The following is a 15294-nucleotide window of genomic DNA, read 5'->3' as shown; positions in this document are numbered from 1 at the left end:
TCTGCGACTTCCCGAGCTCTTGTCTTGTGTAAGACATACTCCAAAGACTTGTTAAATATATTTACATTTATTTCGTTATTTGCTTTTGGTCTGTTTTTTTTTTTTTTTTTTAACAGCGGTTTCATAAACCAATTAGATTTAATTTATTTTACAATTTTTATGTGCTTAATTGTGGGTGCATGTGCATGTTTTCTGAAAACTGTCAGTAGTGCATATAAAAGGGCATCTCTAGCCCAAGGATCGGCTGTGCAGCGTGTGGTTAGTGAGTGAAGGACACTCGTCGCTGGCAGCAATTCGGCTCAGCTCGACGGCGCCTCAGTTGCTGGGACTTTTGCTTGGCTTTAAGTCGAAGCGGAAGATCGTAGTTGAGCGGATCAGACGGCTGAGATCATGTGGGCATCGTCCTCGTTAATGCGATCGTTGCATTTGGCATTGATTTCAATCGTGTGATTCGATTCGGTGTCGCTGGGCTCCTGTTCGCCCTCCTCCTCCTCCAGTTGCTGTTCATCCTGTTCGGCATCGTCCTGGCTGGAGGAGCTGCCCGTCTCATGCTCGGGCGATTCACGCTCCTCGTTCTCCTCGTAGATGACATCACAGCTGGTGGGTAGCGTTTTGGGCGGCGGCTTCTTCAATGCCTTGCCACGCGACGCCGCCTCGCCATTCTGCTGCAGCTCGGACATTTGGTTTTGCATTTCGCGCAGCCTGTCGGTGAGCACAAACAGATCCCGCTCCTGACTATCACAGCGCGTACGCAGCTCCGAGATCTCGCGCAGGTCCTCAGCGCGTGGATCACGTCTTTCATAGCGCATGCGCATCTCCTCGAAACTGTGAACGGCACAAAAAGCTCGGATTAGTTCGCCAGACGGATTACAAAAAGGACAGCTTAGCACACAACAAAGACGACATGGCTAAGCGTTGGTTATGATCAGGGTTGTTGTTGTTGTTCTGGTGGCTGAACTTACAGATTTGTCAGGCAGCGACATTTGCGATGCAGTTGCTCGATCTCGTTGGCATTGCTAATGTCGCGTTTGTCCAGCGCCGCCTTCTCGGCATCGTAGGCCGCCTTCAAGTCCTTGAGATTGCGCTGATGCCGAAGCTCTACATCGCTGTGGTGTCGATTTTGATAGGTTGTTAGGATTTGGTTTGAGGTTTCACACAAGCAAACAGACAGAGAGAAAGAGAGAGAGGGGGAGAGAGAGAGAGAGAGGCGGCAGCGGTAGGTATATAGCGAAAAAGAGAAAGTAAATGTTATATATATATATATATATTCATATATGGCCAAACGGATAATACGTAGCAAAGCAGGCACAAACTTGCTAAGTGATTGATAGATTGATTGATTGTTTGGATTGACTGATTGACTGACACACTTGCCATATATTTAAAACTTAGTGCTAGTTAAATGTTGCTTAAGAGATGACCATATTTGATATAGAGCACTGCGATTATATTGAACACTAAACATGCTAAGGCAATCAATGGCGACATGGTCAGATATAGCACATAGATGGTGGGCACATATGGACACGCCCCCTTCGCAAGCACACACAAGGCGGTCGCACAATCGAAACCAATGCAGCTATGTTTGTGTATAAGTGTGTGTGTTTATGTGAGTGTGTGTGTGTAAAAGAAAAACAAAAGACAAGTAAATGTATATGAAAATTGTGGCAGGCAAAATGAATGAACTGAAAGGCAAACAAAAAACAATCGGAATTCTACTGGCAGGCACTGTGTATATAAATATGTCTGTTAAGCTCTAATACAGTTAGCTAGGGTATGCATATGTGTAAATATTAAGGCATATATATGTCAGTATCAGACTAAAAGACACTCACTTCATTCGTTCCTCGGCAGCGGCCATTTTGGCGCGATGTCGCTCGACCAGCTGCTGCAGTGCTTCATCCTTTTCGCTTTGAAGCTTGGCCTTCTGGGTTTCTTTATTGGGAATTAAGAATTAATTTTACGCCTGGCATAGTTTATGCGCTTTTACCTAACTCCTTGCGGTGCGTTTCGTGCAGATCCTGTGTGGACAGCTGCAGCTCCTTGGCGAACTCCTCCTTGACTTGACCCAAACGTTCACGGAATTTCTCTTCCATTTCCTGCTTTTCGATTTCGAACTCCTTGCGCAGCTTCTCCTCGAGCTCGACGCGTCGATCCTCCTCCCGGCACATGGCATTCTGATACTCGCGATCCGCACGATCCAGATGCATACGCGTCTGCAGCAGCGCATTGTCGGAGCGTTCGCGCAGCGCCAGAAAGTCTTGTTTTTTCAGCTCCAGATTCTCGGTCAGCTCATCGATCTGCGATCAAGGATTATTGATAAAGTGTGCTCTATGCGCATTTAAATCGGACCTTACCTCTGCACGCAGCTCATCCTCATTGGCTGTGTAGCGATTGGTTAGCGCACGCAGCTCCTCAATGTGCTCCGCCTGCAGCTTGTCCAAGGCATCGCGTCGCTCATCCACATAAACAGATTCCAGTTCATTTGTCAGTCTTGTCATCTCTGTGCTGTGGTTGAAGATCACAAAAACATATATTATTATTGTGGATGAGTAGGTAGATAGATAAATAATCGGTAGAGACCAAAGCGGGAAAGCGCAACACCAGAAATTCACTATAAATATATTCACCGCGGAGAGTGAAAAAAGAGTGAAAAACTATTGTATGCAATACTTTGGTTTTTAGCCGACACAACTTCAAGCTTAATTTGAATAGATAAATACATTTCAGATGAGTTTCACAAATCCGCCCGCACGAGCGAAAGATGCGTGTAAATTGTAAAGCTAGCTTTTGGAGAAAAAAATTACACCGATAATACCAGCCAGCCTAACAGTTATATTATGCATAAACTTCTAACACTTACTAAAGTTTATTCTCCCAAAAGGCGGCAGCTTCGTTGCGCACCTCATCGATGCGATAGATCATTTGACGCTCCTTATCATAAATGGCGCTACAATTGGATTCTAAATTGATGTTTCATCTTGCAAATTGACAGACAGATTTACTTACTTATCACACTGATACTTTATTTTGCGCACAGCTTCGATCTGTGTCTCCAGATTGTCATTGGCCGTCTCCAGTTCACCTTTCAGATTCTCGATGCGCTCCATGAGTGTTTGTATGGAGCGCTCCTGTTCGCTTACTACGCCGCTCAGCGACTTCACCTGTGCCTGGCAAATGCGCAAACTTTCCGCCTCTTTGCGACGTGATTGCAGCTCCAGTTCCAGTTCCTCGGCCTTGGCCGTTGCCTGTTTGCGTTCGTAATTGGATTTGTCCAGTTTATCCTTGCACTGACGCTGCATTTGCCGCATCTGCCATTCGCAGTCCGACATCAAGGTCTCCTCGCGTTCTGTTAATCAGGAAAAGGCATTTGAAAGTTATCGACCAGAATATATACCCTGTACATATGTGATATATATAAGAATGAGGAAGAATATGCATCAAAGCGTACAATTTAAGCAAATAAGCCTCGTTTAAGGCATTGAAAATCGCATAGAAGGGCATTGATAGAGAGGGACTATTGCCAATAATTACCAATAAGGTGAAAGAAAGAGAAAAGGAGAATTTCCGGATGGATAGGCAGAACATTGAGAATATGAGAACCGCAAAGGAAGGCGATAGTTAATAATTTGAAAAACACTTTAACTCTGTATGATAAGGGGAAGGAGGTGAAGATATATTGCAATGGACCAATAATGGCCTAGACTCCAAGGGCAGGATACTTTTCTCTATTAAATAACTTCTCAAAAATTCAATATACCCTTTAAAGTAGCCTGTAATTGGTATAGGGTATCTAAGAGCAATATTTGTTTTTGCAAGCATGTTTTACATTGTGTGTCGCACCTCTGTTGTGTGTTCGGAGCATCTCGAACTCCTTTTGCCACTTATCCTCGCAGATTTTGCGCTCCGCCTCGGAATTCTCGAGTGCATTTCTCAGTATGCGTATTTGTTCCTCCAGCTCTTGACGTATTTTATCCGCCTCATTGCGCCACTGCTCCACCTCAACCTGAGCGTCCGCCACTTGCGTTTGAAGGCTGCTCGCCAGAGTCTGTGTCTGTTTGTACTTTTCGGTTAGTTCGTTGTACTGGGCCTCCAGACCGTCTAGAATAGTTTTGGTTTTGTTTGAAATGAAATTATTGATAAGACACAAACTCACTATATTTGCGTCGAAATTCGTCCTCATCGTCGCTGTATTTGTGCCGCAGATGTATCTTTTCATCCTCGAGCAGTTTCAGCTTTTTGCGCACATATTCATCATCCTTTTGCGCCGCCGTTAGTTCGCCTTGTAGTCCTGTCCAAAGATAGGGTTAGCTATTTAACATACAAGTTTTGTGCTGCACTTACTGTCCACATTCCATTGCTTTAGCGATAGCTCCTGCTCCAGATTTTGTATCTTCAACTGCATAGCACTCACCTTGGCCTCCAGATTTTGAACATTTTTGTGTGCATCATCCAGCTGACTGCTGAAGCGCGCCTTTTGTAGCTTGAGTTCTTTTCTGCAAATTTTTTAAGCAAAATATAGTTCAGCGTTAATAATTTTTGTAGTCTTAAAAGCCAGACAAAATATGAGCTATATACGCATTATATATTTAGTCAACAAATCTCTAGAAAATCCGCATGAAAACAAAAAATGACTCAGATACGTGAGCAGCGCACGCACTTCTGTCTTATGTTAGAATTTTAACTAAGCCACAACATAAATAAATAAATAGACATCAAATTATAATATTTGACACACCTATATTCCACACATTCACACATATATAGATGTGTATATATACTATTTATAATATTTTTGTATATGTTAAGCACTTGACGCACTTGAATCGAAAGACTCGTAAACTGAAAATGAGGTGCAAAAAACATTGGGAATGTCTTCCCCCAGGTTACACATAATTTGCCTGCGACGTAGGCAACGCAGACATGCGCATTTATATAATATTTGTTTTGTGCTGTGTCTTTTGATACTCTTTCAAAAGGTTTTCCGATCATTTTGGAAGCAGCAACAATGTTTAAGTCTGTCTAGGTTTTACAATTTTCGTGTTTCGGTTCATGGTTAATTCGAGATCCGAACTTTAACATCCAGCCAAGGCGTCCATCTGTCCGTCTGCAACCTAGTCTTTCATTTTTGAAGCTTGATATCCAATCCTAAGTCTTCATAAAAAGAAATTGTTCAAAACCTTTTTGCTTCTTAGGCAAACTCCAAATTAATCGATTGCAATTTCAAAAAGTTATCATAAAGCTGTCATATAAATAGTCAATATAAATTGAATTCCTAGACTATTCGTGTTTGTTCCTTGTCTTGAAAGGGTATTGAATCTGCGGCCAGCCGTAGATAATTTCCTTGTTTTATTTTCTTTTTGCATTAAACGCAAAATAAAATACGCTTTAATTGAATTTAACTTATTTAAATGTGTTGTCTTGTCGTGCTGCGATGTGCAAATGCGCAAAGCTATTTTTAAAAGATACAACGTATCTGTATCTGTATCTGTATCCATATAGCTGTGCAGTTTGGCAAGTGTTAAGATACTCGTCTCGAGACAATGAGCGGAGAATTTATCAAATTGTGACACGCGATGCTGCGTTGCTGCGTTGAGAGCGAGTACAAATGCACACATACGACGACAAGATACAAGATACATAATACAAGATACAAAGATACAGCACAGCAGACAAAGTGTATCTCGCAAGTTATTTCAATTATTTTGACTTAAGTTTGCCGAAGAATGTTGCTGCTGTTACTTTTGTTTATGCCCAAGTTGTTCATGAAATTACTTAACCTAAACACATCAGCTCATAACTTAGAAGCGGGCTAAAGAAATTACGCATACGCCCCATTGGGCTGTGTTGGGAGTAAACATTCGGCCAATGCTAAGTAATTGATGGGCCAAAAAGATTGTTTACTCGGCCACTTTCATGGGCCAGCTGCTAAATCAAGTGCAGCCTGCCCCCTCATACGTCGCCCTTAATACGTTGAATATTACACGAGCATTTGAAATTTAGAAAATTTTGCATTGCCCCTCCGGTGGAAAGAGAGAGAGCATACAAAATCGAATGAAACGAAACTAAAATAAACCGGAAAAACTAGAGCAGGCAGCTAGCGAGTTCTATGCACATTTGACGTAGACGGCTGCGAATATGAAAAGAAAATTATTGAAAACTGGCGTAGGAAATGCGAACAGGCAAACATGTTGCCAAAGAAATGACGATGGGAAATTATTTTAAGATGATTTACGAGGAACGACTCTCAAGACCCAAATGGGGAAGGGCACAAAAACATGCCATTAAATGCCGTTCAATTGCTTTATTTTGTTAAATAATTATTAATTTTATAGCAATACGTAAGTATATCAATAATTAGCGTTCTGCCAAATGTTTTTGTCGGAATATAGTTGGTCAAGACACTTGTCGACCGGCTGTCACAATCCGTCATAAATTTTGAAGGCCAAACAATGGGCAAGTGGTATTTGTTATTTGTGATAAATTGTTTCAAAATTACGTATACGTACTTGGCAAAAAAGCAAATAGTGGCTCTTAAATTGAGATTAATTATGCATTAACATAAAATTGTATTATACATATACTATTCTAATATATGTGTGTTTTATTTATGTGTATAGACTCTTTTATCACAGTTATCACAGTCAAGGCTATATTTTTACTTAATAATAATTTCATGCGATTTTTTTTAGGTAGTAGAAATGCATAAGCACACACAATTATATGAATATGTAAATTGGATTTAATTTTTAAACATATTATTATTATTCATTATTTTGCGCATTGGTTTTTTCTTCTCAAAGGCGATTTCCGAATAAATTTATAAAACATTCCCTGAACATATAGAAATAATTGGCAAATGCAAAAAAAAAAAAATGTTACTTATAATAAAAAATCTATATGCATATATGCTGTCACGGAAAAAGAAACAAAACAGCGCAGTAAAAAAATGTTTTTTGTTTTATATAAAAATAGGCGCCTTGACTGGAAAACTGCCACAAAATATACACACACACATACACATATACACGCATATATATTCATTATTGAGCGAGACAAGAGATCAAGATGAATGGCAACAAGAAAATTTGCCACGCAGATGGCTTGCAAAATGGAAAATGCTGAGCAACTGATTAATTAACGCGTCACATTTGATTTGGCACAAAGAAAACTTCAGTTGCAGCAGAAGCACATGAAATTTAAAAGAATAACAGTAGTTAGTAGCACAAATATTGCGCATACGCCGCGCTGCACAAACAATAAACAAAAGGCGAAAGCTGGCTGTTGAATCACAGACACACAAAAAGGCGCATTAGATCATCGCTTATTATTTTCTTGATTAGCTGTTGTTGTTGTTGTTGTGGTTGTTGTTGTTGCTGCTGTTGCTGTGGTTTTTCAAGGCATTAGCTTTAGTTGGCGTGTAAGACATGGCGTATACGTTACTTGAGCTCGAGTGTTTCGCGTCCGCTCTGCAGCGCCTCCTGATTATTGAGCACGCTGCCATCCTCGACGATCTCAACGCTGGGCGGCATATTGCGTCCTATGCAGCTATCGTCCAGACTGCGCTGCTTGGGACTGTTGCTGCGACTGCGTGCAGCAGCCGCACCAGAGCCGCAGCCCTCGATATGTATGGGTATGAAATGCACATTGCCGAGGCTATTGCCACCGGCGCCATTGGCAATATTGATATTCAGATGGCCATCATGGCTGCCAGCACCAGCGCCGCTGCTGCTGCTGCTGCTGCTGCAGCTGCCGTTGCCGCCGCTGTTGCCACTGCTGCCATTTGTGGACGTTGTGGCGGTCGTTGACTCGACAACCACATCGGGCAGGCTAATGCTCTCGATGCACACCAAACGCTCATCGAAATGCTGCTCATCATCGAGTTCGTCGCACTGCAGCAGCAGCTCCTCGCAGTCGCAGTCGGTTGACGTTGAGTTGCCGTCTCGCACGAAGGGCGTGCGCAGCGGCAACGTTGATGCGCTGCGCGACGGCAGCGGCGGCTGCTGTGCCGGCTGCTGTCGCTCACCCTGCTGCTGTGGCAAGCCCATGCCCATGCCTATGCCCGAGTCTGCATAGCTGCTGCTTAAATTGGAATCGCTTTTTAGCGCGCTGCGTTCGCTGCTGGCCGATTGACGTGAGCCGTTGGGCGTGGCACGCCCATGCTCATCGATGCCATCCAAGTCAAGCGCCTCGTCGAGCTCATCATCCTCGGGCTCGGGCTCTGCTTGCGGATCATCCTCCTCCTCTTCGGCCTCCTCCTGCACATTCTCCAGCTTGACATTGGTCAAGCGTGTCCAGGGCCGGGGCACGCCATTCGCCTGCTGATAAATGGTAGTGGGTATGTCGAAGACCTCATCCTCTAACGTCTCCTCATGTGCCTCGTTCAGCTCCTCAATGTTGAGGCCGTGGCCTGACGGGCTCTCAAAATCGTAGAACACTTCCGCCGTCTGTGGACTTTGGCTGGGACTCTGCTCAAAGCTGCAGTCCTCGACTGTTATTGTGGGCAGCTCCTGCTGCGGCTGCTGCTTATGTTGTTGATGCTGACGCGGTGGCGCCACCGGTACGCCTTGTGTCTCGCTCACGAACGACTCACGAAACTCACGCGGCGTGCTGGCGCGTGAGCTATGCGCCGATTGCGTGCATTCGTTGGGCTTGGCGCTTGTTTGGCCCATTATGTCACTTGTGTTGTTGTTGTTGTTGTTGTTGTTGCTGCTGCTGCTGTTGTTGTTGCTGTTGTTATTGCTGCTGCTGCCGCGTTGCAGTGTTGCAGCGCCTTGCTGATCTTCCGCGACAGTGCACAGCTCGACGTTTGCCGCTTGAATAAAATCGGCACTCGCTGCTCTATGCGCATCTTGTCGCTCGTCTCTCGCCAGCTGGCAACTCTCTTTTGGCTTCTGCTGCTGCTGCTGCTGCTGCTCCTGTCCAGCTGAATTACTGCTGTTGCTGCCGCTGTTGCTCCGCTCTCGTTCGTGTTCGCGCTCACGCTCTTTGCCCGCGCTCTGCCGCTTCTGCGTGCTATTATTAGACACAGTCATTTGATAACTATTTGTGGACGCGGTCGCGGGGTCGGAGTTCGTTTCAAGGTGTGCGTCTGCCGCTGCCGCTGCCAGCGCCTGCCCAATGGCGATTACGTCGATGTCGTTAGCTGTTTTGGATTTAAACTGTTGTTGTTGCTGCTGCTGCTGCTGCTGCTGCTGTTGCTGTCGCTGCTGGCGCTGATGATTACGTCCACGCGCCATGAAAATATCAGTGAGAAACTCGCGACTCTTTTGCAACGGTTTGCGCTTCTTGGGCACAGACTCTGCTGTGGCACTGTCAACTGCACAGTCCCTGTTGCCACTTAAATGCAACGTTGCCAGGCTGCCTAGCGATAGGCGCGATTGTCGTTTCTGTTCGTTCTTCGATTGCTTCGATTGGCTACGATATTTAACCGTATCCGCAGCATTAATTACCGTGCCAGCAGCATTTGGTGTGCCATCGATAATTGGCCCGTTATTGTCGCGATTCGTTTGGCTAATGCTACTGCCAATTGGCTGACCGTCGACGTTGTCTGCCTTTGCGCTCACGCTGGCTGACTCGTTTGGACTGGCCGCCGTGGCATGCCCAGCAGCAACATTTCGATCAACAACAACTGTCGTTGTCCTCGCCGTTGTCGCCCCATCGCCTGCGCCCGTGTTATTTATATTCAAATTGTCGGAGCGCCAAGAGATCGCTGAATGGCCATTAGATGATGTAGCTGCTGTAGCTGCCTTAGCTGCTGTCGGCGCAGCTGTTTTGGCTATATTTACACTTGGCCGCTCTTCGTCGGGCTCCTCGACGTCGCTGCCAAAGTCCTCCAACTCTTCGATCACGGCGCGTCGTGCTGGCGGCCGCAGACACATTGTGCTCAATTGTGCGCTTTCTCTTTGGCGCTCAGTGTCTCTCTCCGCAGCGCTGAATAAGCAACGGATCTCAGCGCCATTTTTGCTCTCTAGCTGAGGGCTCCTGTCAGCAGCACTCGCGGTTGTTGTTGCTGTTGTTGTTATTTTCGTTGCCGTTGCCGCTGCCGTTGCCTCCTCTTCGTCGCTTACATCGTAGTTTTTGTTTTTGGGCGCTTTCCTCTGACGCGTGCGTCGCAGCAAATTAAACATTTTCGTCAATTTGTTTCGTTGTCGCGCTGCTTAGACACACACACACACACACACACATAGATAAATATATGTGTAGCTTTAATTTTTCTTATAATTCATTTAAATGCATGTCCATCGTTTTGTTGTCTATCTGGCAATTCTTGCTGTTCGTTGTTTCGTTTATAAACAAATCGTTTTTATCGCTTTTTTCAGTGTCGCAACCTGTTGATTTAAACAATAATTATTTAGGTGCATTTGCATCTAAGTACATGACAGTCGCTAAAGTCACAGCAAATTAGCCTTAATCAATTGCTTAGATTACTTACATACACTGTGCAACTGTGCGTCCGTCGCTTTGCACTGGCTGACAGCTGAACTGGAACTGGAACTGCGATTCCAATTGCGATTGCTCCAAGCGATGACAAACACTGGACAAATATGAGCAACAGCACTCGCGCACATACACTTGACAAAAAGACACATGGCATAATTAACTTTAATTGCGATTGTTTTGTTCAGATACACAGATACGTATGAGTGTGGCTTTGGCTTGGATTTAGCGCTTCTAAGCGGCATGCGTATGTGTGTGTATTAGTGTGCTTATGAATATTAATTGGTGCGTTGAAAGCTAAAGGCTAATTGTTCGATTTGATCATTATGTGTCATCAGAAGCGACAATAGCATGAGCTGCGCTCTCGGCCCATGACACACAACATTCCATATATGTGCCCCATTGAAGACTGAAGACAGCTTACATGGGGGATTTATCAAAATATTTATTAAATATAAATGTAAATGCATATATCTGCTTACATGTGCATAGACTATATTTTATTTCTGACTTAGTTGAAATATATTTAAATATTACGATCTCTGTCAGCGCAGCTTGTTTCCGGTTTGTCTGCCTTTCCAGCTGTAAATTTTTATTATCTGAATTTTATTGCTTTTTCTTCAGCCGCTCTCTCTCTCTCTCTCTCTTTCTTCTTTTATATCTTTTTAGTCTTTTTCTCTATTATTGAAGGAAAAATCCTGCATTTTTTCCCTTGTATCATAATAATACTTTTTTCAATTTAAAACTTTGTATCTTCTGCAATTTTTCACAGTGTTGCCGCCTGCACTGAGTCAGCGGGCACTTTAACTCTCCGCCAAAGTTCAAATTGCAGCAACGTGACAAAAATAAACCTAATCACAGCATCGTCTACAACATCATAATCCCAGAAAAAAAAAAGAAGAGAGAACTATGGTGTGGCAACAGGCACCGGCAAGTGCGGTTAACTCCAAACCTATGCTGCTCCATGGTATTGCTGCCGTGCCACATGAAATCGTTTCAAGTTCAGGGCGCTCACGTCTCTGCACATAAACAGACCAATTATAGGCAGCAATAAAAAAAATAAAATGGCAAGTGCCTCAAAGAGCAGAAGAGCAACAGAACAGATCGCTAAAATTAGAGGCAGTAATACCCATATATATGCGGACAATGTGTAGGGCCCCATCGCTCAGCGGGAAAACACATTGACGTCACCATAAATGATGCGAAATGGCAGCGTGTGTTTTATAAGTAGACACAACGGGCACACAAACGGGCTGTTCGGCGCGTTGCATTTGATTGTGCCACTAATTGATGGGGCACAGCGAAATGCGGTGCCTGGGATTTTCGCGAACTTTGCGGCGCAATTGGCGCGCATTTTGCTTCCATTGAAATCTATTTATTTTCAAAATAGATAAAAGCTAAAAATACACAAAACTGCACGAAAATTTTCGCAAAATTTGGAAAACGTCAATCGTACCTCGATTGGCTGAGAGGGGGCAGAGGCAGTCTTGAGGTTGGATTTTGGCTGCGAAACTTAAAGATAAGCAAAGCGGACAAACGGAAATGATGCAGCAACAAATGAAAGCAATATGTTCAGCTGAGTTAAACCAAATTGGACTGTTAGATCGGTAGATATATCTAAACAAAATAAATACATTTATGTATAAGAAATAGCCTTCATTCTTGACTAGCTGACTGATTGCTTAACTGATTGATTGACTGACTGATTGTTGCTAAGCACATAGTCCAACATCGCCCAGACCCCAAGAAAAAGGAAGCTGCATCTTTCAATGCACTATGAAGAAAGGGTTTTGGTAAATTCCAATAGCAATTGTGAAAAATGAGCGGAAAATGTTTGTAAGAAACCTTTTTGGTTGTCTTTCAATCTGCTTTAAACTAATATCATGCATAGAGGTTTGTGAATATTTAGTAAAGGTGTCAAATGGGGAACCAAGGTAGTCTAGCTGCGACTACCAACTAATTTTGTAAAAGCTTGTTTCGGCGAATGTAGGGAAAACACAGAGAAAACTGATCCACCGTGGAATTGGTAGTTAAAGATAGAACGGAAAATTAGAATTTCAATCAAATGAAAACGTGTTGTAAAGGCGGTTAGTATACGCCAGTTGTATAATACATTTTTAATAGATAGTTAATTATTTAATTTTTATGTTTTTCTGAATTGTGGCGCCATGCAAGTCAACCAACCACCCAGCCACAACTGACCCAATTTGAAAGTCGATCAAGTTTACAGCCTTCGCCAGATGGCTGCGTCATAATTTGTTGTATTTACATAGCATATCATTGCCAATTATTGCACAATTCCGAAAAAGATTTAAGCATAAACTTGAAAAGTTTTACGACAAAAGCAGCGGAACAGTCAAATTTATAAATGGACCAATAAATTTTGCACTTGGGCCAATGCCATGCCAGTCCAGTCGTAAGTATTTAAAAAAATGTGCTGGCTGGAAATAACAAAAAAAGAAGTCAATAATATTTAAAATAGATAAAATATGCCAGGCATATTTATGGCAACCATTGTCATTGTTTAACATATGTCTTCCATACATATATATATATATACATATGATACAGTATACACTTGATACTTGACGTCCGAAAAATACAATTGAAAATTGCTTTGGAGCATTTTTGTTGTTGAGTTGAGCAACTCTTCAGTTACTATGTAGCGCATCTGTAATTTTCTAAATTTTTCTCCCCACTCGACTGCAGCCATGTCGTCGCACACTTTCCCTTTTGTTTGTCTACGCCCCCGCCCAACTGGCAGCGGGCCAACTGACATTGACTGATGCCAGACCTAGCAGAGCCTCTGGCTGGCTGGCTGGTCAGCGTTTTATTCCATGAGCTGCAACATGTCGGCGTGTGTGGGTTAATGTTTTGCTTTTGACTTTTGTTAAGCTTTTTGTGCTTAGCATTTGTTACTTTTATAAACAATTCGGTGTGCCATTCAGTTTTACATATAATTTGTAGCTAAATAAACCGAAGATGGCCCCACGAAGGTGATCAAAATTGTTGGCTAAATTATGAATGCGCATAAAACGGATTTGTAAGCTAGTGTGTGGAGTGGGGGGAGAGGAGCATAAATTAAAAAAAATAAAACTGTTGAAAAATATTTCAAGCTATTAAAGCGTGTGACAGCGCATAAAATATTGCGACATGCGACATTAAATTGCGCTGAGGTGTTGAGTAAATTAATTGGGTATTTGCTAGAACTAATCGCAGCACAAGCAAATGTTAATTAATTGCGAGTAACTGTTTAAGTAATAAACAGAAATATTCATAAACTAGAGAGCACTAAACCTTTAGAGAGCACTGCTTTTAGTTACGAATGATCAACATACACACTTAACACACATTCAACAATTCTATCAGAATTTACAACACATCTTTGATAAGACACAATTTTATTGTTATATACACGAGTTATTTATTTATATTTCAGTTTTGCAACATTTGTCAATGTCTGATTGCACTTTCCGCCAGTGTTGGGACAAGCGTCTATTAACACAGATTAATTTGTCATTGGAAACGGAAACACTTGTTAATCGCTCGCAACACGCGCGGCGCATGTGGCGTATGCGCAACAAATGAACACGGCAAAAACATTTCTACCACACGAAAAGCACACGGCGCACGGACCAAGCGGCGCAACAAACTTTTCACGACTAAAGAGCCAGCTGCTCTGCGGCTAACGTGGCGACGAGAATATTTTGTCGTGCAAGTGAAATTCGTTTGGCAACAATCGCCTATCGATAGGCCCCACAAAATAATTCAATTCGTTTGCAATATAAACTTTAATAGGGGCAAAATATATAATATAATTTACAAATATGTATATTTTCTAGTGTAAGCTAACGTTGTTCATAACAACTAACAACAAGTAGGTATAAACTCCTTAAGTGTACAGATTGTACGAATATCTACTGCAAGAACCTTCTATCATACACAACCTTCGCTACTGACTCTAGATTTGTTCTCCAAATATTCATTTGACATACACTTTTCATGCGTAAGTGCATGATGAACTTTTTGAGAATCCATTTGAGAGGTGTTTTCACTTTGCGCAAAAACCACAATAAGAAAGTTTCTTTTTCGGCTTTAAAGTTCTCGTCAAGAAAAAAAACTGTGTATTTAAACTTTCGCTTCTTAATCCAATTGATTTCAAACTATTTTCTAATATCTTTATTAAATAGTTTAGATATTAAGCTTAAGTAGTAGTATAGCTTATAAGTAAAAATTGATTCTCCATGGGGGGAAATGGGTCTAAGAAATAAAATCTGAACCAACTAGTTACTTTATTAAAAAGTAATGTACATTTTAAAGGTAATTAAATTATATAATAGACAAACATTTAAGCTCATTATAAGCAATATACACTTCTTATTGCAAATACATATATTGCAACATTATCTTTCTTAGGGTATATACTGTGTTGGTATAAAAGCACCCCTGTCAGCTCGTTTCTTTTGCCAATGGCCTATGCAGATTTCTCCAATGAAAACCAAACCTGCTACACCGTAGCATATGCCAAGAAGCTTCCATAACCATTTAAAATCCTCAAAATTGAGGGGCATTGGCTTAAATTCCTGATTGACTTCTGGGCTGGTGTTCGCCAAGCGAGAATGTACATTCGACATCATGTTTTGTCCTGCCGTGAATTCCCAGTAGTTGCGAAGGCCAAATCTGTTAGTATTATGCACAAAATCCAAAAATGCCTCCCTATAAACGGAGTTTTTCTTAAGGATATTATTATGTGGAGCATCGCCAAGTAATTTTAATTCGTGTGACTTGCACAACACAATCCGATTATGCGATTTTTGATAACGGTCCAAAACTTCCCATATATTTGTATGCATG

General features: G+C 42.4%; 1 protein-coding gene across 3 annotated transcripts; it reads right to left on the bottom strand.

Moving 5' to 3' along the window:
* Positions 1-48: 48 nt before the first annotated feature.
* LOC6630882 (golgin subfamily A member 6-like protein 22) lies at positions 49-14062 on the bottom strand. Of its 3 annotated transcripts, XM_032434596.2 has the most exons (12): positions 10436-10574; positions 7444-10331; positions 4345-4496; positions 4157-4291; positions 3844-4101; positions 3010-3349; positions 2864-2950; positions 2358-2508; positions 1991-2300; positions 1836-1935; positions 963-1106; positions 49-825 (listed from the first exon to the last, which is right to left on the bottom strand). In XM_032434596.2, the coding sequence occupies exons 2-12, from the start codon at positions 10128-10130 to the stop codon at positions 375-377; spliced, it is 4815 nt and encodes a 1604-aa protein (XP_032290487.1). In that variant the 5' UTR covers positions 10131-10331; positions 10436-10574; the 3' UTR covers positions 49-374. The 3 variants fall into 3 exon arrangements, with proteins under 3 accessions (XP_032290487.1, XP_070062903.1, XP_032290488.1); XM_070206802.1 differs by lacking the exons at positions 7444-10331; positions 10436-10574 and adding an exon at positions 4739-4776; XM_032434597.2 differs by lacking the exons at positions 49-825; positions 963-1106; positions 1836-1935; ... (5 more) ...; positions 4157-4291; positions 4345-4496 and adding exons at positions 6284-7385; positions 13738-14062.
* Positions 14063-15294: the final 1232 nt, after the last annotated feature.

The sequence above is a fragment of the Drosophila virilis genome, chromosome 2 (genome assembly GCF_030788295.1).
Source record: "Drosophila virilis strain 15010-1051.87 chromosome 2, Dvir_AGI_RSII-ME, whole genome shotgun sequence".
Classification (NCBI taxonomy): Eukaryota; Metazoa; Arthropoda; class Insecta; order Diptera; family Drosophilidae; genus Drosophila; species Drosophila virilis.
The sequence above is the reverse complement of the archived record's forward strand: the minus strand, read 5'-3'. Positions and strand labels throughout refer to the sequence as shown.